This window comes from Oncorhynchus mykiss, chromosome 17 (assembly GCF_013265735.2).
Source record: "Oncorhynchus mykiss isolate Arlee chromosome 17, USDA_OmykA_1.1, whole genome shotgun sequence".
Lineage (NCBI taxonomy): Eukaryota > Metazoa > Chordata > Actinopteri > Salmoniformes > Salmonidae > Oncorhynchus > Oncorhynchus mykiss.
The window spans coordinates 11,036,228-11,063,652 of record NC_048581.1 but is presented as its reverse complement, the minus strand read 5'-3'; the positions used below and the strand labels follow the sequence as shown (position 1 = coordinate 11,063,652).

Genomic DNA, 27,425 nt, shown 5'->3' with positions numbered 1-27,425 from the left:
ATAATGGGGAATTGATAGACACTAACAATCAGATGCAAATTCACACAATGAAGTTATGAAACAATGTGCCCAAATTGGCAGGAGAGAGCGCATTCTGCAGAGAGAAGTACATTGTACATCTGGGCGCTGCATGGTCTGACTTCTGCATTGGGCCTTGCAGCATTTACATACCTCGGCCTCAGGAGAAGTCAGGGCCTCAGGAGAAGTCAGGGCCTCAGGAGAAGTCAGGGCCTCAGGAGAAGTCAGGGCCTCAGGAGAAGTCAGGGCCTCAGGAGAAGTCAGGGCATTTATGCTTCTTGCGCTTCGCAGAGCAGTGCAGAGCTGTTGTCAAGGAAGTGTGTTTGTGTTTTCTACCGGATGTAATCTCCCCCACCTACCATTTTTTTTAAATAGTTTTATTTTATTTCACCTTTATTTATTTATTTTATTTTTATTTAGGTAGGCTAGTTGAGAACACCTTTATTTAACCAAATTGGCTAGTTGAGAACAAGTTCTCATTTACAACTGCGACCTGGCCAAGATAAAGCAAAGCAGTGTGACACAGACAACAACACAGAGTTACACATGGAATAAACAAACATACAGACAACAACACAGAGTTACACATGGAATAAACAAACATACAGACAACAACACAGAGTTACACATGGAGTAAACAAACATACAGACAACAACACAGAGTTACACATGGAATAAACAAACATACAGACAACAACACAGAGTTACACATGGAGTAAACAAACATACAGACAACAACACAGAGTTACACATGGATTAAAACAAACATACAGACAACAACACAGAGTTACACATGGAATAAACAAACATACAGACAACAACACAGAGTTACACATGGATTAAAACAAACATACAGACAACAACACAGAGTTACACATGGAATAAACAAACATACAGACAACAACACAGAGTTACACATGGATTAAAACAAACATAAGGCCAATGATACAGTAGAACAAAAAGTATATATACAGTGTGTGCAAATGAGGTGAGATTAGGGAGGTAAAGGCCATAAAATAGGCCATAGTGGTGAGGTAATTACGATATAGAAATTAAACACTGGAGCGATAGATGTGCAGAAGATGAATGTGCAAGTAGAGATACCGGGGTGCAAAGGAGCAAAATGAATAAATTAATACAGTATGGGGATGGGGTAGTTGGATGGGCTATTTACAGATGGGCTATGTACAGGTGCAATGCTCTGTGAGCTAACCAATCATGTCAATGTAGAGCTGTACAGAGCCCTCTGCATTGGTACAACATTTGGTAGGCGCTTGGCGTTGCGGTAGGGAGTGCCGTTGGGCCTCTGCATTGGTACAACATTTGGGAGGGGCATGGCGATGTGGTAGGGAGTGCCTTTGGGCCTCTGCATTGGTTCAACATTTGGGAGGGGCATGGCGATGTGGTAGGGAGTACCGTTGGGCCTCTGCTTGCCTCTGGAGGCTCTGCAATTGGGTCACACCCTCCATATGGAGCCTCTGACCATATCTTCAGATCAAGTATAAATAGGCTTTTAGTCTCAGCCTCCATAATGGATTAGTGCCCTGAGATGGGCGCAAGTATATATATATATATATGTATTTGTTACTGCTCGACTCAAACAATCTTGGTCAACCAACAGCCTGACGACCAAACAATCGACCAGTCAACTAATTGGGGTCAGCCCTAATGTACTGTATGTGTGTGTGTGTGCAATAGTGGTTGGTTGGGAGAAACTTGACTGTCCGTATTCCCCTCCCCCTTACTGTCCTGGATCTAACACACACACACACACACACACACACACACACAGATGCTTTCAGGGTCCTGGGTTGATGCAAAGACGTTGACCTGGAAATTATTTGATTTCCATCGTATATCCCCCTCTCGTTCTCTCCCTGTATCTCTCTCTCTTTTCTCTCACTGTTTTTCCATCTCTCTCTCTTTCCCTCTCTCTCAATTCATTGTCATTTAGCTTTGTTGTCATGACGTATTGATGATAGTGCCAAAGCACAATGTTACATTAGAAAAACACTCTTAGAACAAAAGGGTTCTTCGGCTGTCCCCGTAGGAAACCCCTTTTTGGTTCTAGGGAGACCCTTTTTAGAAAGGGCCCTACATGGAACCCAAAAGGGTTCTACCTGGAACCAAAAAGGATCTACCTGGAACCAAAAAAGGTTCTTCAAAGGGTTCTCTGGGGACAGCTGAATAACTCTTTTAGGTTCTAGAGGTCTTTTTATTCTTCTAAGAGTGTAATGAACAATTATTAATAATGAACAGGTTATGGAGTGGTCTCCCTGTGTGTGTGTGTGTGTGTGTTAAATGATCTGTGTCTTTCTTCAAGGGACTTTCTACCCCGGGGCTCTGGTATCGTGACCCGAAGACCTCTCGTCCTTCAACTGGTCAACAACCAAGCAGGTGGATATGCACACACCCTCACGCACCTACGCACGCACGTATGAGGGAGAAATGTAGAAAACTGATCTCACCATAGAATGACTTAGAACTCTAGAATTAGAATGGACACTGTCTAAAAATTACCTTAGAACTCTAGAATGGACCCTGTCTAAAAATCACCTTAAAACTCTAGAATGGACCCTGTATAAAAATCACCTTAAAACTCTAGAATGGACACTGTCTAAAAATCACCTTAGAACTCTAGAATGGACCCTGTCTAAAAATCACCTTAGAACTCTAGAATGGACACTGTCTAAAAATCACCTTAGAACTCTAGAATGGACACTGTCTAAAAATCACCTTAGAACTCTAGAATGGACCCTGTCTAAAAATCACCTTAGAACTCTAGAATGGACACTGTCTAAAAATCACCTTAAATCTCTAGAATGGACACTGTCTAAAAATCACATTAGAACTCTAGAATGGACCCTGTCTAAAAATCACCTTAGAACTCTAGAATGGACACTGTCTAAAAATCACCTTAGAACTCTAGAATGGACCCTGTCTAAAAATCACCTTAAAACTCTAGAATGGACACTGTCTAAAAATCACATTAGAACTCTAGAATGGACACTGTATAAAAATCACCTTAGAACTCTAGAATGGACCCTGTCTAAAAATCACCTTAGAACTCTAGAATGGACACTGTCTAAAAATCACCTTAGAACTCTAGAATGGACACTGTCTAAAAATCACCTTAGAACTCTAGAATGGACCCTGTCTAAAAATCACCTTAGAACTCTAGAATGGACACTGTCTAAAAATCACCTTAAATCTCTAGAATGGACACTGTCTAAAAATCACATTAGAACTCTAGAATGGACCCTGTCTAAAAATCACCTTAGAACTCTAGAATGGACACTGTCTAAAAATCACCTTAGAACTCTAGAATGGACCCTGTCTAAAAATCACCTTAAAACTCTAGAATGGACACTGTCTAAAAATCACATTAGAACTCTAGAATGGACACTGTCTAAAAATCACCTTAAAACTCTAGAATGGACCCTGTATAAAAATCACCTTAAAACTCTAGAATGGACACTGTCTAAAAATCACCTTAGAACTCTAGAATGGACCCTGTCTAAAAATCACCTTAGAACTCTAGAATGGACACTGTCTAAAAATCACCTTAGAACTCTAGAATGGACACTGTCTAAAAATCACCTTAGAACTCTAGAATGGACCCTGTCTAAAAATCACCTTAGAACTCTAGAATGGACACTGTCTAAAAATCACCTTAAATCTCTAGAATGGACACTGTCTAAAAATCACATTAGAACTCTAGAATGGACCCTGTCTAAAAATCACCTTAGAACTCTAGAATGGACACTGTCTAAAAATCACCTTAGAACTCTAGAATGGACCCTGTCTAAAAATCACCTTAAAACTCTAGAATGGACACTGTCTAAAAATCACATTAGAACTCTAGAATGGACCCTGTCTAAAAATCACCTTAGAACTCTAGAATGGACACTGTCTAAAAATCACCTTAAAACTCTAGAATGGACCCTGTATAAAAATCACCTTAAAACTCTAGAATGGACACTGTCTAAAAATCACCTTAGAACTCTAGAATGGACCCTGTCTAAAAATCACCTTAGAACTCTAGAATGGACACTGTCTAAAAATCACCTTAGAACTCTAGAATGGACCCTGTCTAAAAAATCACCTTAGAACTCTAGAATGGACCCTGTCTAAAAATCACCTTAGAACTCTAGAATGGACACTGTCTAAAAATCACCTTAAAACTCTAGAATGGACACTGTCTAAAAATCACCTTAGAACTCTAGAATGGACCCTGTCTAAAAATCACCTTAAAACTCTAGAATGGACACTGTCTAAAAATCACCTTAGAACTCTAGAATGGACCCTGTCTAAAAATCACCTTAGAACTCTAGATTGGACACTGTCTAAAAATCACCTTAGAACTCTAGAATGGACTCTGTCTAAAAATCACCTTAGAACTCTAGAATGGACCCTGTCTAAAAATCACCTTAGAACTCTAGAATGGACACTGTCTAAAAATCACCTTAGAACTCTAGAATGGACCCTGTCTAAAAAATCACCTTAGAACTCTAGAATGGACCCTGTCTAAAAATCACCTTAGAACTCTAGAATGGACACTGTCTAAAAATCACCTTAAAACTCTAGAATGGACACTGTCTAAAAATCACCTTAGAACTCTAGAATGGACCCTGTCTAAAAATCACCTTAAAACTCTAGAATGGACACTGTCTAAAAATCACCTTAGAACTCTAGAATGGACCCTGTCTAAAAATCACCTTAGAACTCTAGATTGGACACTGTCTAAAAATCACATTAGAACTCTAGAATGGACCCTGTCTAAAAATCACCTTAGAACTCTAGAATGGACACTGTCTAAAAATCACCTTAGAACTCTAGAATGGACCCTGTCTAAAAATCACCTTAAAACTCTAGAATGGACACTGTCTAAAAATCACATTAGAACTCTAGAATGGACCCTGTCTAAAAATCACCTTAGAACTCTAGAATGGACACTGTCTAAAAATCACCTTAAAACTCTAGAATGGACCCTGTATAAAAATCACCTTAAAACTCTAGAATGGACACTGTCTAAAAATCACCTTAGAACTCTAGAATGGACCCTGTCTAAAAATCACCTTAGAACTCTAGAATGGACACTGTCTAAAAATCACCTTAGAACTCTAGAATGGACCCTGTCTAAAAAATCACCTTAGAACTCTAGAATGGACCCTGTCTAAAAATCACCTTAGAACTCTAGAATGGACACTGTCTAAAAATCACCTTAAAACTCTAGAATGGACACTGTCTAAAAATCACCTTAGAACTCTAGAATGGACCCTGTCTAAAAATCACCTTAAAACTCTAGAATGGACACTGTCTAAAAATCACCTTAGAACTCTAGAATGGACCCTGTCTAAAAATCACCTTAGAACTCTAGATTGGACACTGTCTAAAAATCACCTTAGAACTCTAGAATGGACTCTGTCTAAAAATCACCTTAGAACTCTAGAATGGACCCTGTCTAAAAATCACCTTAGAACTCTAGAATGGACACTGTCTAAAAATCACCTTAGAACTCTAGAATGGACCCTGTCTAAAAAATCACCTTAGAACTCTAGAATGGACCCTGTCTAAAAATCACCTTAGAACTCTAGAATGGACACTGTCTAAAAATCACCTTAAAACTCTAGAATGGACACTGTCTAAAAATCACCTTAGAACTCTAGAATGGACCCTGTCTAAAAATCACCTTAAAACTCTAGAATGGACACTGTCTAAAAATCACCTTAGAACTCTAGAATGGACCCTGTCTAAAAATCACCTTAGAACTCTAGATTGGACACTGTCTAAAAATCACCTTAGAACTCTAGAATGGACCCTGTCTAAAAATCACCTTAGAACTCTAGAATGGACCCTGTCTAAAAATCACCTTAGAACTCTAGAATGGACCCTGTCTAAAAATCACCTTAGAACTCTAGAATGGACCCTGTCTAAAAATCACCTTAAAACTCTAGAATGGACCCTGTATTAAAATCACCTTAAAACTCTAGAATGGACCCTGTCTAAAAATCACCTTAGAACTCTAGAATGGACACTGTCTAAAAATCACCTTAGAACTCTAGAATGGACACTGTCTAAAAATCACCTTAGAACTCTAGAATGGACCCTGTCTAAAAATCACCTTAGAACTCTAGAATGGACACTGTCTAAAAATCACCTTAAAACTCTAGAATGGACACTGTCTAAAAATCACCTTAGAACTCTAGAATGGACCCTGTCTAAAAATCACCTTAGAACTCTAGAATGGACACTGTATAAAAATCACCTTAAAACTCTAGAATGGACCCTGTATAAAAATCACCTTAAAACTCTAGAATGGACACTGTCTAAAAATCACCTTAAAACTCTAGAATGGACCCTGTATAAAAATCACCTTAGAACTCTAGAATGGACACTGTCTAAAAATCACCTTAAAACTCTAGAATGGACCCTGTATAAAAATCACCTTAAAACTCTAGAATGGACACTGTCTAAAAATCACCTTAGAACTCTAGAATGGACCCTGTCTAAAAATCACCTTAGAACTCTAGAATGGACCCTGTCTAAAAATCACCTTAGAACTCTAGAATGGACCCTGTCTAAAAATCACCTTAGAACTCTAGAATGGACCCTGTCTAAAAATCACCTTAAAACTCTAGAATGGACCCTGTATAAAAATCACCTTAAAACTCTAGAATGGACCCTGTCTAAAAATCACCTTAGAACTCTAGAATGGACACTGTCTAAAAATCACCTTAGAACTCTAGAATGGACACTGTCTAAAAATCACCTTAGAACTCTAGAATGGACCCTGTCTAAAAATCACCTTAGAACTCTAGAATGGACACTGTCTAAAAATCACCTTAAAACTCTAGAATGGACACTGTCTAAAAATCACCTTACAACTCTAGAATGGACCCTGTCTAAAAATCACCTTAAAACTCTAGAATGGACAATGTCTAAAAATCACCTTAGAACTCTAGAATGGACCCTGTCTAAAAATCACCTTAGAACTCTAGAATGGACACTGTATAAAAATCACCTTAAAACTCTAGAATGGACACTGTCTAAAAATCACCTTAAAACTCTAGAATGGACACTGTCTAAAAATCACCTTAGAACTCTAGAATAGACCCTGTCTAAAAATCACCTTAGAACTCTAGAATGGACACTGTCTAAAAAATCACCTTAAAACTCTAGAATGGACCCTGTATAAAAATCACCTTAAAACTCTAGAATGGACACTGTCTAAAAATCACCTTAGAACTCTAGAATGGACCCTGTCTAAAAATCACCTTAGAACTCTAGAATTAGAATGGACCCTGTCTAAAAATCACAGCCAATAAACTCTGTCATTTAGGTTAGTATTGTGGAGTAACTACCATGTTGTCTATCCATCCTCCGTTTTCTCCCATCACAGCCAATAAACTCTGTCATTTAGGTTCGTATTGTGGAGTAACTACAATGTTGTCTATCCATCCTCCGTTTTCTCCTATCACAGCCAATAAACTCTGTCATTTAGGTTAGTATTGTGGAGTAACTACAATGTTGTCTATCCATCCTCAGTTTTCTCCCATCACAGCCAATAAACTCTGTAACTGTTTTAAAGTCACCATTGTCCTCATGGTGAAAACCCTGAGCAGTTTCCTTCCTCTCTGGCAACTGAGTTAGGAAGGACGCCTGTATCTTTGTAGTGACTGGGTGTATTGATACACCATCCAAAGTGTAATTAATAACTTCACCATAACATTCTCAAAGGGATATTCAATGTTTGCTTCTTTTTGTTGTCCCATCTACCAATATGTGCTCTTCTTTGCAAGGCATTGGAAAACCTTCCTGGTCTTTGTGGTTGAATCTGTGTTTGAAATTCACTGCTCGACTGAGGGACCTTACAGATAATTATATGTGTGTGGTACAGAGACGAGGTAGTCATTCAAAAAGTATGTTAAACACTATTATTGCACACAGAGTGAGTCCATACATCTTATTATGTGAAATGTTAAGCACATGTTTACTCCTGAACGTATTTAGATTCGCCATAACACAGGGGTGGATTACTTATTGACTCAAGACATTTCAGCTTTTCATTTTTAATGAATTAGTCAAACAATTTAAAAACATACCTCAAATTTGGCATGATGGGGTATGGTGTGTAGGCCAGTAACACAATCTGAATTTAATCAATCATGACAAGTCATGACATGCTTCGTTTTTGTGGTGACTTACAGATGTTTTCTCTCTCCCTCTAACCTCTTCCCTCCCTCTCTCTCTCTCTCTCCCTCTCTCTGCCTCTCTCTCTCCCTCTCTCTCTCCCTCTCTCTCTGCCTCTCTCTCTCCCTTGAACCTCTTCTCTATGCCCCTCCCTCCCTCCCTCTAACCTCTTCTCTATGTCCCTCCCTCCCTCTAACCTCTTCTCTATGTCCCTCCCTCCCTCCCTCCCTCCCTCCCTCTAACCTCTTCTCTATGTCCCTCCCTCCCTCCCTCCCACCTCTTCTCTATGTCCCTCCCTCCCTCCCTCCAACCTCTTCTCTATGTCCCTCTCTCCCTCTCTCTCTCTATCCCTCCATCCTTCTCTCCTTAATAACAGAGTATGCGGAGTTCCTTCATTGTAAAGGTCGTAAGTTTGTGGACTTTGATGAGGTGCGTTTGGAGATTGAGGCCGAGACTGATCGCATCACTGGGTCCAATAAGGGAATCTCTGCTGTTCCCATCAACCTCCGAGTCTATTCCCCTAATGGTACACACACACACACACACACACACACTTACACAGAGCGAGAGACTCACGGACATATGTTCAAGCATGGACGCATGCAAACATAGGCACACACGAACATGCAAAACACACAGTCCTGAATGCAGTTATGCTTTGTTAGGTTCTGGTAAACAGAGTGAACAACTAATGGACAACTAGTCAAAGCAGAAACCACATCTTTTCCCCCACTGGGTCAAACAGCTGCACAGGACAAAGTTTCCAACAGCACCAGTATTTATACCCTCCTTTAGGCAGTCTCCTGCTCGTCTAAACACTACGTCTATGTTGCTAGGCAGGAAGTCAAGTGATGTGTTTAATAAAACTGTTCCTTCTCCCTTCATCTGACCTGACCTCGGCCCACATTCCTCCCTAGTCCACATCTGACCTGACCTCGGCCCACATTCCTCACTAGTCCACATCTGATCTGACCTCGGCCCACATTCCTCCCTAGTCCACATCTGACCTGACCTCGGCCCACATTCCTCCCTAGTCCACATCTGACCTGACCTCGGCCCACATTCCTCCCTAGTCCACATCTGACCTGACCTCGGCCCACATTCCTCCCTAGTCCACATCTGACCTGACCTCGGCCCACATTCCTCCCTAGTCCACATCTGACCTGACCTCGGCCCACATTCCTCCCTAGTCCACATCTGACCTGACCTCGGCCCACATTCCTCCCTAGTCCACATCTGACCTGACCTCGGCCCACATTCCTCCCTAGTCCACATCTGACCTGACCTCGGCCCACATTCCTCCCTAGTCCACATCTGACCTGACCTCGGCCCACATTCCTCAGTAATCCACAGCGATCCAACCTTATCAGTGACCGTAACCATTAACCAGTATAGCCAGTATTTCAAACTACAACCCGACAGTCCCTCCTTTTTCAATAGTATTTCCATACTGTTCAACATCACATAAACTTTGAAATGACTTATAAATGAACAGAAAATAAAACATGGTTCACTTTCACGGTTGATTATTTTGTTGACACCTCCGAGACTAATGTCCTCTGATCTGTAATTACACTATGGACTCTCATTTCCATCTCTCGTCGGACAACTGATAATGACTTTTCAGCTGGAGATGTTGACTTCCTCCGTTTCAGCTGGAGATGTAGACTTCATCCGTTTCCGCTGGAGATGTTGACTTCATCCGTTTCCGCTGGAGATGTTGACTTCATCCGTTTCAGCTGGAAATGTTGACTTCCTCCGTTTCAGCTGGAGATGTTGACTTCATCCGTTTCAGTTGGAGATGTTGACTTCATCCGTTTCAGCTGGAGATGTTGACTTCATCCGTTTCCGCTGGAGATGTTGACTTCATCCGTTTCAGCTGGAGATGTTGACTTCATCCGTTTCCGCTGGAGATGTTGACTTCATCCGTTTCCGCTGGAGATGTTGACTTCATCCGTTTCCGCTGGAGATGTTGACTTCATCCGTTTCCGCTGGAGATGTTGACTTCATCCGTTTCAGCTGGAGATGTTGACTTCATCCGTTTCCGCTGGAGATGTTGACTTAATCCGTTTCCGCTGGAGATGTTGACTTCATCCGTTTCAGCTGGAGATGTTGACTTCATCCGTTTCCGCTGGAGATGTTGACTTCATCCGTTTCAGCTGGAGATGTTGACTTCATCCGTTTCCGCTGGAGATGTTGACTTCATCCGTTTCAGCTGGAGATGTTGACTTCATCCGTTTCCGCTGGAGATGTTGACTTCATCCGTTTCAGCTGGAGATGTTGACTTCATCCGTTTCAGCTGGAGATGTTGACTTCATCCGTTTCAGCTGGAGATGTTGACTTCATCCGTTTCCGCTGGAGATGTTGACTTCATCCGTTTCAGCTGGAGATGTTGACTTCCTCCGTTTCAGCTGGAGATGTTGACTTCATCCGTTTCCTCCTTCGGGTTCCTAAGAGAGTGACAGCACAAGACTTGAAAAGCAAAAGAAAACACAAAACATAACAAGTATTAATAATGCCTTAAACTAGGCATAAGTACATATGCATATTCCCACTCTCTCTTCGCCTGACTCTATGCCTTCGGGATACTGTTCTGCTGGGTTCCACAAAAATGAAGGCCCTAAAACAACCTCATGTTTCATGTTACTATAGTCTAGTTCCATGTTACTATAGTCTAGTTCCATGTTGTTACTATAGTTACAGTGCCTTGCGAAAGTATTCGGCCCCCTTGAACTTTGCGACCTTTTGCCACATTTCAGGCTTCAAACATAAAGATATAAAACTGTATTTTTTTGTGAAGAATCAACAACAAGTGGGACACAATCATGAAGTGGAACGACGTTTATTGGATATTTCAAACTTTTTTTAACAAATCAAAAACTGAAAAATTGGGCGTGCAAAATTATTCAGCCCCTTTACTTTCAGTGCAGCAAACTCTCTCCAGAAGTTCAGTGAGGATCTCTGAATGATCCAATGTTGACCTAAATGACTAATGATGATAAATACAATCCACCTGTGTGTAATCAAGTCTCCGTATAAATGCACCTGCACTGTGATAGTCTCAGAGGTGCGTTAAAAGCGCAGAGAGCATCATGAAGAACAAGGAACACACCAGGCAGGTCCGAGATACTGTTGTGAAGAAGTTTAAAGCCGGATTTAGATACAAAAAGATTTCCCAAGCTTTAAACATCCCAAGGAGCACTGTGCAAGCGATAATATTGAAATGGAAGGAGTATCAGACCACTGCAAATCTACCAAGACCTGGCCGTCCCTCTAAACTTTCAGCTCATACAAGGAGAAGACTGATCAGAGATGCAGCCAAGAGGCCCATGATCACTCTGGATGAACTGCAGAGATCTACAGCTGAGGTGGGAGACTCTGTCCATAGGACAACAATCAGTCGTATATTGCACAAATCTGGCCTTTATGGAAGAGTGGCAAGAAGAAAGCCATTTCTTAAAGATATCCATAAAAAGTGTTGTTTAAAGTTTGCCACAAGCCACCTGGGAGACACACCAAACATGTGGAAGAAGGTGCTCTGGTCAGATGAAACCAAAATTGAACTTTTTGGCAACAATGCAAAACGTTATGTTTGGCGTAAAAGCAACACAGCTCATCACCATGAACACACCATCCCCACTGTCAAACATGGTGGTGGCAGCATCATGGTTTGGGCCTGCTTTTCTTCAGCAGGGTCAGGGAAGATGGTTAAAATTGATGGGAAGATGGATGGAGCCAAATACAGGACCATTCTGGAAGAAAACCTGATGGAGTCTGCAAAAGACCTGAGACTGGGACGGAGATTTGTCTTCCAACAAGACAATGATCCAAAACATAAAGCAAAATCTACAATGGAATGGTTCAAAAATAAACATATCCAGGTGTTAGAATGGCCAAGTCTAAGTCCAGACCTGAATCCAATCGAGAATCTGTGGAAAGAACTGAAAACTGCTGTTCACAATGCTCTCCATCCAACCTCACTGAGCTCGAGCTGTTTTGCATTGAGGAATGGGAAAAAATGTCAGTCTCTCGATGTGCAAAACTGATAGAGACATACCCCAAGCGACTTACAGCTGTAATCGCAGCAAAAGGTGGCGCTACAAAGTATTAACTTAAGGGGGCCGAATACTTTCGCAAGGCACTGTATCTAGGACTGAGTCTATCAGATACTCCCTACCAGTCTCCCATGGTTCACTGATATATCTAGGACTGAGTCTATCAGATACTCCCTACGAGTCTCCCAAGGTTCACTGATATATCTAGGACTGAGTCTATCAGATACTCCCTACGAGTCTCCCATGGTTCACTGATATATCTAGGACTATCAGATACTCCCTACGAGTCTCCCATGGTTTTCTTGCAACCGACATATACAATGAGATCCTATGTTCTGCTACAGTCAGTGGTCGGGTTTAGGTCCACATCTCTCAGGTTAGGTTAGGCACACATGTCTCAGGTTCAGATAGGTACACATCTCTCAGGTTAGTTACACATCTCTCAGGTTAGGTTAGTTACACATCTCTCAGGTTAGTTTGGGTACACATCTCCCGGGTTAGGTTAGGTACACACCTCTCAGGTCAGGTCATGTACACATCTCTCAAGTTAGGTTAGGTACACATCTCTCATCCCAAGGCCCATCTACAGCTCTTTGAACACCCTTGTTACAGTGTAAACCTCCCTCTGTAGATGTATTTGCTTATTGTACATCAATTTTCCATTTGAATTGAATAATTTAATCTCTCTCTCCCTCTGTCTCTCTCTCTCTGTCCCTCCCCCCTTTCCCACACACCCTCCCTTCCTCTCTCTACTCCCATCCCTCTCTCCCTACTCCCATCCCTCTCTCCCTACTCCCTCTATCCCTCCATCCCTCCCTCCCTCCCTCCTCAGTGTTAAACCTGACTCTTATAGATCTACCAGGGATGACTAAGGTAGCGGTGGGAGACCAGCCAGTCGACATCGAGCACCAGATCAGAGACATGCTGATGCAGGTCAGAGACTGTGGTTATGGTCCCAACTGGCACCCTATTCCCCAAATGGCACCCTATTCCCTAGATAGTGCACTACTTTTGACTAGATGGCACCCTATTCCCTAGATAGTGCACTACTTTTGACTAGAATGGCACCCTACTCCCTAGAGAGTGCACTACTTTTGACTAGAATGGCACCCTATTCCCTAGATAGTGCACTACTTTTGACTAGAATGGCACCCTATTCCCTAGAGAGTGCACTTCTTTTGACCAGAATGGCACCCTATTCCCTAGATAGTGCACTACTTTTGACCAGAATGGCACCCTATTCCCTAGATAGTGCACTACTTTTGACATGATGGCACCCTATTCCCTAGATAGTGCACTTCTTTTGACCAGAATGGCACCCCATTCCCTAGATAGTGCACTACTTTTGACCAGAATGGCACCCTATTCCCTAGATAGTGCACTACTTTTGACCAGATGGCACTCTACTCTCTATTCAGTGTATAACAGAAGGGGATTGAGTGATTGAAACTCACTCCTCAGCCTGAAATGTCTTTACTTTGGGTTAAAATGTTTCAGGCGGTCGGTCACCTGTGTTTTTGATGCAGATATAAAGGACCAGTCAAAAGTTTGGACACACCTACACTTTAAATATTAAAGTAATATAGTATATCTTCTATGTTGTGTGTAGTTCACATCCAAAGAGTAATAAAGTACATGTTAAAGTAATTAAGTCTAGAGAAAGGAGGTAATTAAGTATATGTTACAGGGAAAGGGGGTAATTAAGTATATGTTACAGGGAAAGAGAAAGGAGGTAATTAAGTATATGTTACAGAGAAAGGAGGTAATTAAGTATATGTTACAGGGAAAGGGGGTAATTAAGTATATGTTACAGGGAAAGAGAAAGGGGGTAATTAAGTATATGTTACAGGGAAAGGGGGTAATTAAGTATATGTTACAGGGAAAGGGGGTAATTAAGTATATGTTACAGAGAAAGGGGGTAATTAAGTATATGTTACAGGGAAAGGGGGTAATTAAGTATATGTTACAGGGAAAGAGAAAGGGGGTAATTAAGTATATGTTACAGGGAAAGGGGGTAATTAAGTATATGTTACAGGGAAAGGGGGTAATTAAGTATATGTTACAGGGAAAGGGGGTAATTAAGTATATGTTACAGGGAAAGGGGGTAATTAAGTATATGTTACAGGGAAAGGGGGTAATTAAGTATATGTTACAGGGAAAGGGGGTAATTAAGTATATGTTACAGGGAAAGGGGGTAATTAAGTATATGTTACAGGGAAAGGGGGTAATTAAGTATATGTTACAGGGAAAGGAGGTAATTAAGTATATGTTACAGGGAAAGGGGGTAATTAAGTATATGTTACAGGGAAAGGGGGTAATTAAGTATATGTTACAGGGAAAGGGGGTAATTAAGTATATGTTACAGGGAAAGAGAAAGGGGGTAATTAAGTATATGTTACAGGGAAAGAGAAAGGGGGTAATTAAGTATATGTTACAGGGAAAGAGAAAGGGAGTAATTAAGTATATGTTACAGGGAAAGAGAAAGGGGGTAATTAAGTATATGTTACAGGGAAAGGGGGTAATTAAGTATATGTTACAGGGAAAGGGGGTAATTAAGTATATGTTACAGGGAAAGGGGGTAATTAAGTATATGTTACAGGGAAAGGGGGTAATTAAGTATATGTTACAGGGAAAGGGGGTAATTAAGTATATGTTACAGGGAAAGGGGGTAATTAAGTATATGTTACAGGGAAAGAGAAAGGGGGTAATTAAGTATATGTTACAGGGAAAGGGGGTAATTAAGTATATGTTACAGGGAAAGGGGGTAATTAAGTATATGTTACAGGGAAAGAGAAAGGGGGTAATTAAGTATATGTTACAGGGAAAGAGGGTAATTAAGTATATGTTACAGGGAAAGAGAAAGGGGGTAATTAAGTATATGTTACAGGGAAAGAGAAAGGGGGTAATTAAGTATATGTTACAGGGAAAGAGAAAGGGGGTAATTAAGTATATGTTACAGGGAAAGAGGGTAATTAAGTATATGTTACAGGGAAAGGGGTTAATTAAGTATATGTTACAGGGAAAGAGAAAGGGGGTAATTAAGTATATGTTACAGGGAAAGAGAAAGGGGGTAATTAAGTATATGTTACAGGGAAAGGGGGTAATTAAGTATATGTTACAGGGAAAGGGGGTAATTAAGTATATGTTACAGGGAAAGGGGGTAATTAAGTATATGTTACAGGGAAAGGGGGTAATTAAGTATATGTTACAGGGAAAGAGAAAGGGGGTAATTAAGTATATGTTACAGGGAAAGGGGGTAATTAAGTATATGTTACAGGGAAAGAGAAAGGGGGTAATTAAGTATATGTTACAGGGAAAGGGGGTAATTAAGTATATGTTACAGGGAAAGAGAAAGGGGGTAATTAAGTATATGTTACAGGGAAAGAGGGTAATTAAGTATATGTTACAGGGAAAGGGGGTAATTAAGTATATGTTACAGGGAAAGAGAAAGAGGGTAATTAAGTATATGTTACAGGGAAAGGGGGTAATTAAGTATATGTTACAGGGAAAGGGGGTAATTAAGTATATGTTACAGGGAAAGAGAAAGGGGGTAATTAAGTATATGTTACAGGGAAAGAGGGTAATTAAGTATATGTTACAGGGAAAGGGGGTAATTAAGTATATGTTACAGGGAAAGAGAAAGAGGGTAATTAAGTATATGTTACAGGGAAAGGGGGTAATTAAGTATATGTTACAGGGAAAGGGGGTAATTAAGTATATGTTACAGGGAAAGAGAAAGGGGGTAATTAAGTATATGTTACAGGGAAAGAGGGTAATTAAGTATATGTTACAGGGAAAGGGGGTAATTAAGTATATGTTACAGGGAAAGAGAAAGAGGGTAATTAAGTATATGTTACAGGGAAAGAGGGTAATTAAGTATATGTTACAGGGAAAGGGGGTAATTAAGTATATGTTACAGGGAAAGAGAAAGGGGGTAATTAAGTATATGTTACAGGGAAAGAGAAAGGGGGTAATTAAGTATATGTTACAGGGAAAGAGAAAGAGGGTAATTAAGTATATGTTACAGGGAAAGAGGGTAATTAAGTATATGTTACAGGGAAAGGGGGTAATTAAGTATATGTTACAGGGAAAGAGAAAGAGGGTAATTAAGTATATGTTACAGGGAAAGAGGGTAATTAAGTATATGTTACAGGGAAAGGGGGTAATTAAGTATATGTTACAGGGAAAGAGAAAGGGGGTAATTAAGTATATGTTACAGGGAAAGAGAAAGGGGGTAATTAAGTATATGTTACAGGGAAAGAGAAAGAGGGTAATTAAGTATATGTTACAGGGAAAGAGGGTAATTAAGTATATGTTACAGGGAAAGGGGGTAATTAAGTATATGTTACAGGGAAAGAGAAAGGGGGTAATTAAGTATATGTTACAGGGAAAGAGAAAGGGGGTAATTAAGTATATGTTACAGGGAAAGAGAAAGAGGGTAATTAAGTATATGTTACAGGGAAAGAGGGTAATTAAGTATATGTTACAGGGAAAGGGGGTAATTAAGTATATGTTACAGGGAAAGAGAAAGGGGGTAATTAAGTATATGTTACAGGGAAAGAGAAAGGGGGTAATTAAGTATATGTTACAGGGAAAGAGAAAGGGGGTAATTAAGTATATGTTACAGGGAAAGAGAAAGGGGGTAATTAAGTATATGTTACAGGGAAAGGGGGTAATTAAGTATATGTTACAGGGAAAGGGGGTAATTAAGTATATGTTACAGGGAAAGGGGGTAATTAAGTATATGTTACAGGGAAAGGGGGTAATTAAGTATATGTTACAGGGAAAGGGGGTAATTAAGTATATGTTACAGGGAAAGGGGGTAATTAAGTATATGTTACAGGGAAAGGGGGTAATTAAGTATATGTTACAGAGAAAGGGGGTAATTAAGTATATGTTACAGGGAAAGGGGGTAATTAAGTATATGTTACAGGGAAAGGGGGTAATTAAGTATATGTTACAGGGAAAGGGGGTAATTAAGTATATGTTACAGGGAAAGGGGGTAATTAAGTATATGTTACAGGGAAAGGGGGTAATTAAGTATATGTTACAGGGAAAGGGGGTAATTAAGTATATGTTACAGGGAAAGAGAAAGGGGGTAATTAAGTATATGTTACAGGGAAAGAGAAAGGGGGTAATTAAGTATATGTTACAGGGAAAGGGGGTAATTAAGTATATGTTACAGGGAAAGGGGGTAATTAAGTATATGTTACAGGGAAAGGGGGTAATTAAGTATATGTTACAGGGAAAGGGGGTAATTAAGTATATGTTACAGGGAAAGGGGGTAATTAAGTATATGTTACAGGGAAAGGGGGTAATTAAGTATATGTTACAGGGAAAGGGGGTAATTAAGTATATGTTACAGAGAAAGGGGGTAATTAAGTATATGTTACAGAGAAAGGGGGTAATTAAGTATATGTTACAGGGAAAGGGGGTAATTAAGTATATGTTACAGGGAAAGGGGGTAATTAAGTATATGTTACAGGGAAAGGGGGTAATTAAGTATATGTTACAGAGAAAGGGGGTAATTAAGTATATGTTACAGGGAAAGGGGGTAATTAAGTATATGTTACATGGAAAGGGGGTAATTAAGTATATGTTACAGGGAAAGGGGGTAATTAAGTATATGTTACAGGGAAAGGGGGTAATTAAGTATATGTTACAGGGAAAGGGGGTAATTAAGTATATGTTACAGGGAAAGGGGGTAATTAAGTATATGTTACAGGGAAAGGGGGTAATTAAGTATATGTTACAGGGAAAGGGGGTAATTAAGTATATGTTACAGGGAAAGAGAAAGGGGGTAATTAAGTATATGTTACAGGGAAAGGGGGTAATTAAGTATATGTTACAGGGAAAGGGAGTAATTAAGTATATGTTACAGGGAAAGGGGGTAATTAAGTATATGTTACAGGGAAAGGGAAAGGGGTTAATTAAGTATATGTTACAGGGAAAGAGAAAGGGGGTAATTAAGTATATGTTACAGGGAAAGAGAAAGGGGGTAATTAAGTATATGTTACAGGGAAAGAGAAAGAGGGTAATTAAGTATATGTTACAGGGAAAGAGAAAGGGGGTAATTAAGTATATGTTACAGGGAAAGGGAGTAATTAAGTATATGTTACAGGGAAAGGGGGTAATTAAGTATATGTTACAGGGAAAGGGAAAGGGGTTAATTAAGTATATGTTACAGGGAAAGAGAAAGGGGGTAATTAAGTATATGTTACAGGGAAAGGGAAAGGGGTTAATTAAGTATATGTTACAGGGAAAGAGAAAGAGGGTAATTAAGTATATGTTACAGGGAAAGAGAAAGGGGGTAATTAAGTATATGTTACAGGGAAAGGGGGTACTTAGTTACTAACTTAAGAATCCTGTCTGATCCTGTTATATGCAGTTACTAACTAAAGAATCCTGTCTGATCCTGTTATATGCAGTTACTAACTAAAGAATCCTGTCTGATCCTGATATATGCAGTTACTAACTAAAGAATCCTGTCTGATCCTGATATATGCAGTTACTAACTAAAGAATCCTGTCTGATCCTGATATATGCAGTTACTAACTAAAGAATCCTGTCTGATTCTGTTATATGCAGTTACTAACTAAAGAATCCTGTCTGATCCTGATATATGCAGTTCATAACTAAAGAATCCTGTCTGATCCTGGCTGTGACTCCAGCTAACCAGGATCTGGCCAACTCTGATGCTCTCAAGATTTCTAAGGAGGTCGACCCTCAAGGTAGGGAGGGGGGGGCAGAGTGTGTGTAGAGGAGTTACGTCTCTGTGTGTGTGTGTCAGGCAAATCCGTTATGATGTATGTGTTCTAACAGGCCCACAATGTGGTTAACTAAAATCCCATTTGGAAATATTTGGCTGTTTTCGCTGCATAAAAGTGGTCAAACTCTTTACCTGATCTATTCATATAATGGGATGGAGAGTGGAATGTTGCCACGGCGACGACCTGTGTTGACCTATGTGTTTCCAGGGTTACGTACCATCGGAGTGATCACCAAGCTGGACCTGATGGACGAGGGGACGGACGCACGGGACATTCTAGAGAATAAACTACTGCCGCTACGCAGGGGTGACACACACACACACACTCCTGTTATAAGCTGCTCCCTCCAGGTTATAACAGGGTAATAACCACCTCTCCTCCTCTCCAGGTTACATCGGGGTGGTGAATCGTAGTCAGAAGGATATTGACGGCAGGAAGGATATTAAAGCAGCTCTGGGTGCTGAGAGGAAGTTCTTCCTGTCTCATCCAGGATACAGACACATAGCTGACCGCATGGGAACACCACATCTACAGAAAACACTCAACCAGGTTAGATATGTAGACACTATATCAACATGTTACTAGTTCTTCAAAGTAGATAAGACATACTTTCACAAACTGTCTCTCTCTCTTGTTGTTGTGTACATCCCTCTTCCATGTGGTCTGTGTGTTTATAACCCAACACAGCAGGGTGTAAAACTGTCTCTGGCCAGAGATCTGTAGATAATGATGAGATGCTCATGTCTCTGCTCTAACAATGGGAGTCGTTGTCCCAAAGCCAGGAAGGCAGGCACCAAGCTTACTGTAGGTTCAAATAAGCCCGTAGGACCATTGGGCTTATTTTGGACAGATTAAACTCTCATTCTACCTCTTCCTCTCTGACCCGTCTCTGTCTGAACTGGAAAAAAACAGATGCAATGGCTGGTCCTTGTTGTTAATTACCACATTTCTGCGCTGAACTAGGTTGAATAAATGCTTAATGAAATCTACAACTCCCTTCAGCCCAGCGTCCCACATACTTCTTGACTTCTTTCGTGAATGATTTTATTTCTCTCTAGAGAAACAGAGCGTTGGGCTCACAAAAAAAAAAAAATGGAATTCATGTAATTGAACCGACCTCGGTAAATTAGTTGTTTAAAGGAACATTTCACCGTTCCTCATCTCTAGCACCACCCCAACATGTGAAAATTCAGCATTTGTTTTGTAATAAACAAGAGTGAGGAAAATAAGTGATTCCAATGACATCGTTGTGTGCATCATGAGATTTTAACCAATTAGGATTAGGCATTGCCTACTAATTGGTTGATGATGTCATTGGAAACACTTATCTTCCTCTTTATTTTTTTTACTACAAAACATAGAAACGCATCATTTTCACATATGTTGATGTTGGGGAGGTGCTGGAGAATTATGTTTATATTTCCCTTTAAATCGCTCATCTCTCTTTCTGTGTGTCTCTCTCTGTAAATTCAATTCAATTTAAGGGCTTTATTGGCAGGGGAAACATGTAAACGTTGCCAAAGCAAGTGAACAATATAATAAACAAACGTGAAATAAACAAAATGAACAGTAAACATTACACTCACTGAAGTTCCAAAATAATAAAGACATTTCAAATGTCATATTATGTGCAGATTGTTAGGAATCCCTTTGGCTCGTCAGTCTAGGGGACGAGACCCGTAGCATAACTCATCCAAATTATAACAGTGACAAAGTCTAGGGGACGAGACCCGTAGCATAACTCATCCAAATTATAACAGTGACAAAGTCTAGGGGACGAGACCCGTAGCATAACTCATCCAAATTATAACAGTGACAAAGTCTAGGGGACGAGACCCATAACATAACTCATCCAAATTATAACAGTGACAAAGTCTAGGGGACGAGACCCGTAGCATAACTCATCCAAATTATAACAGTGACAAAGTCTAGGGGACGAGACCCATAACATAACTCATCCAAATTATAACAGTGACAAAGTCTAGGGGACGAGACCCATAACATAACTCATCCAAATTATAACAGTGACAAAGTAACGGTGAGAATGAAATAACCACAGACAACTAAATTACCACCAAACTCTCATGGTTTATTCCTAAACACACGGTAAGGGGAGGGGAGGGGGGGGGGGCGCTGAGCTGGACCCAAGGAAAGAAACAAATATCCAAAAACACCCCTCAGCTAGACTAGCCTACTACTATACAGCTAACTAACTAACCAAAAACACCCCTAAGCTAGACTAGCCTACTTCAATACAGCTAACCAACCAAAAACACCCCTAAGCTAGACTAGCCTACTTCAATACAGCTAACTAACTAACCAAAAACACCCCTAAACTAGACTAGCCTACTTCTATACAGCTAACTAACCAAAAACACCCCTAAGCTAGACTAGCCTACTTCAATACAGCTAACGAACTAACCAAAAACACCCCTAAACTAGACTAGCCTACTTCTATACAGCTAACTAACCAAAAACACCCCTCAGCTAGACTAGCCTACTTCAATACAGCTAACTAACTAACCAAAAATACAGTGGGTGGTCCGCCCAGTTCTAACTAGTGTATTTAGACAAAGTTCACCTACGGGTAGTGTGTGCCCATGGGCGAACTGTCTGGTTACCCCCTTTTCCACCAACAGACAGACACCATCACCAAAACAATACTCACAGGTGGGGACAAAGTGACATGTGGTTGATAAACGAAACCAGAGATCTACAGAGAGATGGAGCTCCAGAGAAAACAACTGAATGGGTTTTGAAACCAAGGGAAGGGGGATGTGATTGGGTAATGGAAACAGGAGGTGTGTCTTCTGATTGGTGACTGATTGGGGAATGATGATTGCCACCTGTGAGGGGAGAAGGAGAGAAAAGAAATACACACATGATACCTGTATTCGTAACAAAATGGTTAAAGTACAAAAGGGAAAATAAATAAACATAAATATGGGTTATATTTACAATCTCTCTCTCTCTCCATCTTTCATCCTTCTTTTTGTCTCCATATAATCATTTCACCCCCCCTCTAGCAACTGACCAACCACATCCGGGACACGTTGCCAGGGTTACGTAGTAAGCTCCAGAGCCAGCTTCTCTCTCTGGAGAAAGAGGTGGAGGAATACAAGAACTACAAACCAGACGACCCGACGCGCAAGACCAAGGCCCTACTGCAGTCAGTATATAAACACACACACACACAAGACCAAGGCCCTAATGCAGTCAGTATATAAACACACACACACACAAGACCAAGGCCCTACTGCAGTCAGTATATAAACACACACACACACAAGACCAAGGCCCTACTGCAGTCAGTATATAAACACACACACACACAAGACCAAGGCCCTACTGCAGTCAGTATATAAACACACACACACACAAGACCAAGGCCCTACTGCAGTCAGTATATAAACACACACACACACAAGACCAAGGCCCTACTGCAGTCAGTATATAAACACACACACACACAAGACCAAGGCCCTACTGCAGTCAGTATATAAACACACACACACACAAGACCAAGGCCCTACTGCAGTCAGTATATAAACACACACACACACACACACACAAGACCAAGGCCCTACTGCAGTCAGTATATAAACACACACACACACACAAGACCAAGGCCCTACTGCAGTCAGTATATAAACACACACACACACACACACACAAGACCAAGGCCCTACTGCAGTCAGTATATAAACACACACACACACACACAAGACCAAGGCCCTACTGCAGTCAGTATATAAACACACACAAGACCAAGGCCCTACTGCAGTCAGTATATAAACACACACACACACACACACACACACACGCAAGACCAAGGCCCTACTGCAGTCAGTATATAAACACACACACACATACACACGACCAAGGCCCTACTGCAGTCAGTATATAAACACACACACACATACACACGACCAAGGCCCTACTGCAGTCAGTATATAAACACACACACACACACACACACGCAAGACCAAGGCCCTACTGCAGTCAGTATATAAACACACACACATATACACACGACCAAGGCCCTACTGCAGTCAGTATATAAACACACACACACATATACACACGACCAAGGCCCTACTGCAGTCAGTATATAAACACACACACACACACACACACACGCAAGACCAAGGCCCTACTGCAGTCAGTATATAAACACACACACACACAAGACCAAGGCCCTACTGCAGTCAGTATATAAACACACACACACACACACACACACGCAAGACCAAGGCCCTACTGCAGTCAGTATATAAACACACACACATACACACGCAAGACCAAGGCCCTACTGTAGTCAGTATATAAACACACACACACACATACACAAGACCAAGGCCCTACTGCAGTCAGTATATAAACACACACACACACACAAGACCAAGGCCCTACTGCAGTCAGTATATAAACACACACACACACATATATATACTATATCTGACTGTCAGTACTTTTGTAATATGACTGTGTGTGTGTGTGTGTGTGTGTGTGTGTGTGTGTGTGCGTGTGCGTGTGCGTGTGTGTGTCTGTGTGTGTGTGTAGGATGGTTCAGCAGTTTGGTGTAGACTTTGAGAAGCGTATTGAGGGATCAGGTGATCAGGTGGATACTGCGGAGCTCTCTGGAGGAGCTAGAATCAACAGGATCTTCCACGAGAGATTCCCCTTCGAACTGGTCAAGGTACACACACACACACACACAAATTGTTTTACTATCCTTGTGGGGACCCAAAAATGTATTCCCAATCAAAATCCCTATCCCTAACCCAAACCCTAACCGTAACCCTAACCCTAAACCCTAAGCTTAAAATAGTATTTTTCCTTGTGAGGACCAGCGAAATGTCCCCACTTCTCAGAATGTTCCTTGTTTTACTGTCTATGTGAGGACGTCTGGTACCTAGTAAAACCAAAAACACACACACTGATTTCCCGTCTGTGTGTTGTGTTCAGATGGAGTTTGATGAGAAGGAGTTGAGGAGAGAGATCAGTTATGCAATCAAGAACATCCATGGAGTGAGGCAAGTATATTTACCTGTCTGTCTCTATCTCCCTCTCTATCTACCTATCTGTCTCTATCTCTATCTGTCTGTCTGTCTGATTTCATGTTTGTCTGTCTACATGTCTGTGTCTGTCTCTACCTACATATGTGTCTGTCTGTCTGTCTGTCTCTGCCTACATGTCTGTGTGTCAGTTTTTACCTACATTTCTGTCTGTCTGTCTGTCTGTCTGTCTGTCTTTCCACCTGCCTCTACCTACATGTCTGTGTGTCTGTCTGTGTGCCCCCTCCAGAACAGGCCTGTTCACCCCTGACCTAGCCTTTGAGGCCATAGTGAAAAAGCAGATCATTAAGCTGAAAGAGCCCTGTCTGAAATGTATGGACCTGGTGATCCAGGAGCTCATCAACACCGTGCGCCAGTGCACCAATAAGGTACCTCGCTGCATGGAGCCTGTAAAGCCCTGTCATGTTACTCCAGGCCACATGGGAGCGCTATGGAGCTAGCCTTTAATGCTACCATGCTAACCTCGGCCCCTGCGTAGTGCACCGCATGGAGCATGTAATGTCCTGTCATGTTACTCCAGTCCACATGGGGGCGCTATGGAGCTAGCCTTTAATGCTACCATGCTAATCTAGGCCCCAGGATAGTGCACTGCATGGTACTGTACTGTGTAGGGTGAAGTTGATCCTAAAAGCTGATCTGGGGTCAGTTTAGCATTTTCCACACTAATGGTTAACGATTTGTTTAGTTTAGAATTTTGGGGAAGAGAAGCTGATCCTAGATCTGTACCTAGGGGAGACTTCACACCAGGGAGCATGGAGACTGTAATGCCTGACATGCCCACAGGGGGGCGATGTGCAGCTTTCTTCTACTGTTTTCAGGATGTTGTGCTGTGAGATGTGTGAGACTGTTTATGTTTCTCCTCACGTGTCTCTGGTTCCCCCTGAAGACAAACTGCAGATTGACACACACACACACACACACACACACACACACACCCACACACACACACACACACACACACACCTTGTAACTTAGTGGATGTCAAAGTTTAGTAACAGATGCCAGTATAAACTAACTGACTAAACAAAATGCCTTTTATCTCTCTCTCTCCCTCTCTCCCTCTCTCTCTCTCTCTCTCTCTCTCTCTGTGTTATTCTCCCTCTATCCCTCCATCTCTCTCTTTTATTTTATTTCTCTCTTTCACTGCTCCCCGACCTCTCTCCCTCTCTTAATCTGTTTCTATCACTTCCGGACTTCCCTGACTCCTCCCCACCATGACCCCTCCCACTCACGGACCCCTCCCACTTCCGGACACCTCCCCACTTCAATGACTCCTCCCACTCCCTGGCTCCTCCTTCTCCTGCCCTACCGTGATAAACTACATCTCCCACGATGCTCCAGAACAGGCCTGTTCACCCCTGACCTAGCCTTTGAGGCCATAGTGAAAAAGCAGATCATTAAACTGAAAGAGCCCTGTCTGAAATGCGTGGACCTCGTCCTGTCCGAGCTCACCTCCCTCGTCAAGAAGTGTACCGGAAAGGTAAAGAGAAGAATCACAGTGGAGGGAAGGAAAGAAGGAAGGAGGGAAGAGAGAAGAGGGACAGTGGAGGGAAGGAAAGAAGGAAGGAGGGAAGAGAGAAGAGGGACAGTGGAGGGAAGGAAAGAAGAAAGGAGGGAGGGAAGAGAGAAGAGGGACAGTGGAGGGAAGGAAAGAAAGAAGGAGGGAAGAGAGAAGAGGGACAGTGGAGGGAAGGAAAGAAAGGAGAGAAGAGGGACAGTGGAGGGAAGGAAAGAAGGAAGGAGGGAAGAGAGAAGAGGGACAGTGGAGGGAAGGAAAGAAGGAAGGAGGGAAGAGAGAAGAGGGACAGTGGAGGGAAGGAAAGAAGGAAGGAGTGAAGAGAGAAGAATCACAGTGGAGGGAAGGAAAGAAGGAAGGAGGGAAGAGAGAAGAGGGACAGTGGATGGAAGGAAAGAAGGAAGGAGGGAAGAGAGAAGAGGGACTGCGGAGGGAAGGAAAGAAGGAAGGAGGGAAGAGAGAAGAGGGACAGTGGAGGGAAGGAAAGAAGGAAGGAGGGAAGAGAGAAGAGGGACAGTGGAGGGAAGGAAAGAAGGAAGGAGGGAAGAGAGAAGAGGGACAGTGGAGGGAAGGAAAGAAGGAAGGAGGGAAGAGAGAAGAGGGACAGCGGCTGCGTCCAGATTGTCTTTCCTTACTCCCAAAGAGTGCACTCGTTCACTTCCTTTCAAGGAAATGACTGAAATGACTGTGGAAACTCCCTCTCTAGCCACATGCCTTCACCGATCTAATGTATTAGATGTGTGGGAAGTAGGGAACGAGTGTACACTTTAGGAAGAAGGAGATAGTATTGGAACGTACCCAATAAATTGATGGAGAGAATGAAGAGAACTGTGTTTCTACCACTTCTCCTGCTAGTCTCTAACCCCTCCACCCTCCCTCCCTCCACCCCTCCTTCTCCTCTTCCTCCACTCTCCCCAATTGATTTAATTTCTCCTCGCCCCTCTGGGTAGAATTATTGCTGTCTGTATAGTCACTACCCCCCCCCCCCCCCCCTCATAAGCATTGGCCGTGTTCCAGGCTGACTACATTGCAGACAACGCCTGGATAGGTGTTTAGCATATTTAACAACAAACCACAACATATCATGTAGTAATCTGATGCCTGACTGCACAGTCAGTGACGTGGCACGCAAACATTGTTTGATACACTGCAATGACTGCAATAGAGTACCACAGTATGAGTCATAATACCCATAAAACCTAGCTGTCAAACAAGGAACTGTTTCCAATCATTTTTCCACCATAAATTCTTCCCATAGGGGATTTTAGAAAAGTCTTGAAATAATGTCTGTGTTTCGTGTAGGTTCACCCTGGCGGGACATTTTCATAACCGCGTAAATCTCTCTAGGACAAGGTGACTTTTATCAATATAGTCGCCTGTATTTACCCCCCCCCCCCCAAAAAAAATGAAATGCTATTTAGCTGCTAAAATGGTTATCGTAATCTGGACCAGACTGCCGATTCCAGGCCAAGGTAAGAATCTCTGGATCAGCTCTCTAATGTTAGATACATTTAGTCATGAATAAATTGGATACAATTCTGTAAATGGACAATTCTGTGAAAAGTGTTGTGCAAGTTTTGACACAATACCCGATAGCAAAGGTGTCATCTAGAGACGCCGTGCAGGAGCCTGCAGGGACTTGTAGTTTTACATGATGTCTACTTTGATGCTAATCAGCATTTTCAAATCTGAGAGTAAATAGAGCCGAATATACTGATAAAAGTCACCTTGTCCGAGAGAGATTGACGTGGTTATCAGAACGTCACACCGGGGTCAACATACCCAAAACACAGCC

At 41.6% G+C, this 27,425-nt stretch overlaps 1 protein-coding gene across 5 annotated transcripts in view; it reads left to right on the top strand.

The window, feature by feature from the left end:
- Positions 1 to 27,425, top strand: part of LOC110510799 (dynamin-2) — a 58,191-nt gene that overhangs the window by 4,655 nt on the left and 26,111 nt on the right. For 4 of the 5 annotated variants that reach the window (XM_036948931.1, XM_036948930.1, XM_036948929.1 and 1 more), the window contains exons 2-11: positions 2,342 to 2,415; positions 8,588 to 8,737; positions 13,099 to 13,199; positions 18,895 to 18,997; positions 19,244 to 19,342; positions 19,425 to 19,585; positions 22,063 to 22,205; positions 23,600 to 23,735; positions 24,005 to 24,072; positions 24,344 to 24,482. In XM_036948931.1, coding sequence (XP_036804826.1) covers positions 2,342 to 2,415; positions 8,588 to 8,737; positions 13,099 to 13,199; positions 18,895 to 18,997; positions 19,244 to 19,342; positions 19,425 to 19,585; positions 22,063 to 22,205; positions 23,600 to 23,735; positions 24,005 to 24,072; positions 24,344 to 24,482 — 1,174 coding nt within the window. Of the gene's footprint in view, positions 1 to 2,341; positions 2,416 to 8,587; positions 8,738 to 13,098; positions 13,200 to 18,894; positions 18,998 to 19,243; positions 19,343 to 19,424; positions 19,586 to 22,062; positions 22,206 to 23,599; positions 23,736 to 24,004; positions 24,073 to 24,343; positions 24,483 to 25,455; positions 25,595 to 27,425 lie in introns of all 5 variants that reach the window. The other variant, XM_036948933.1, reaches the window with a different exon arrangement.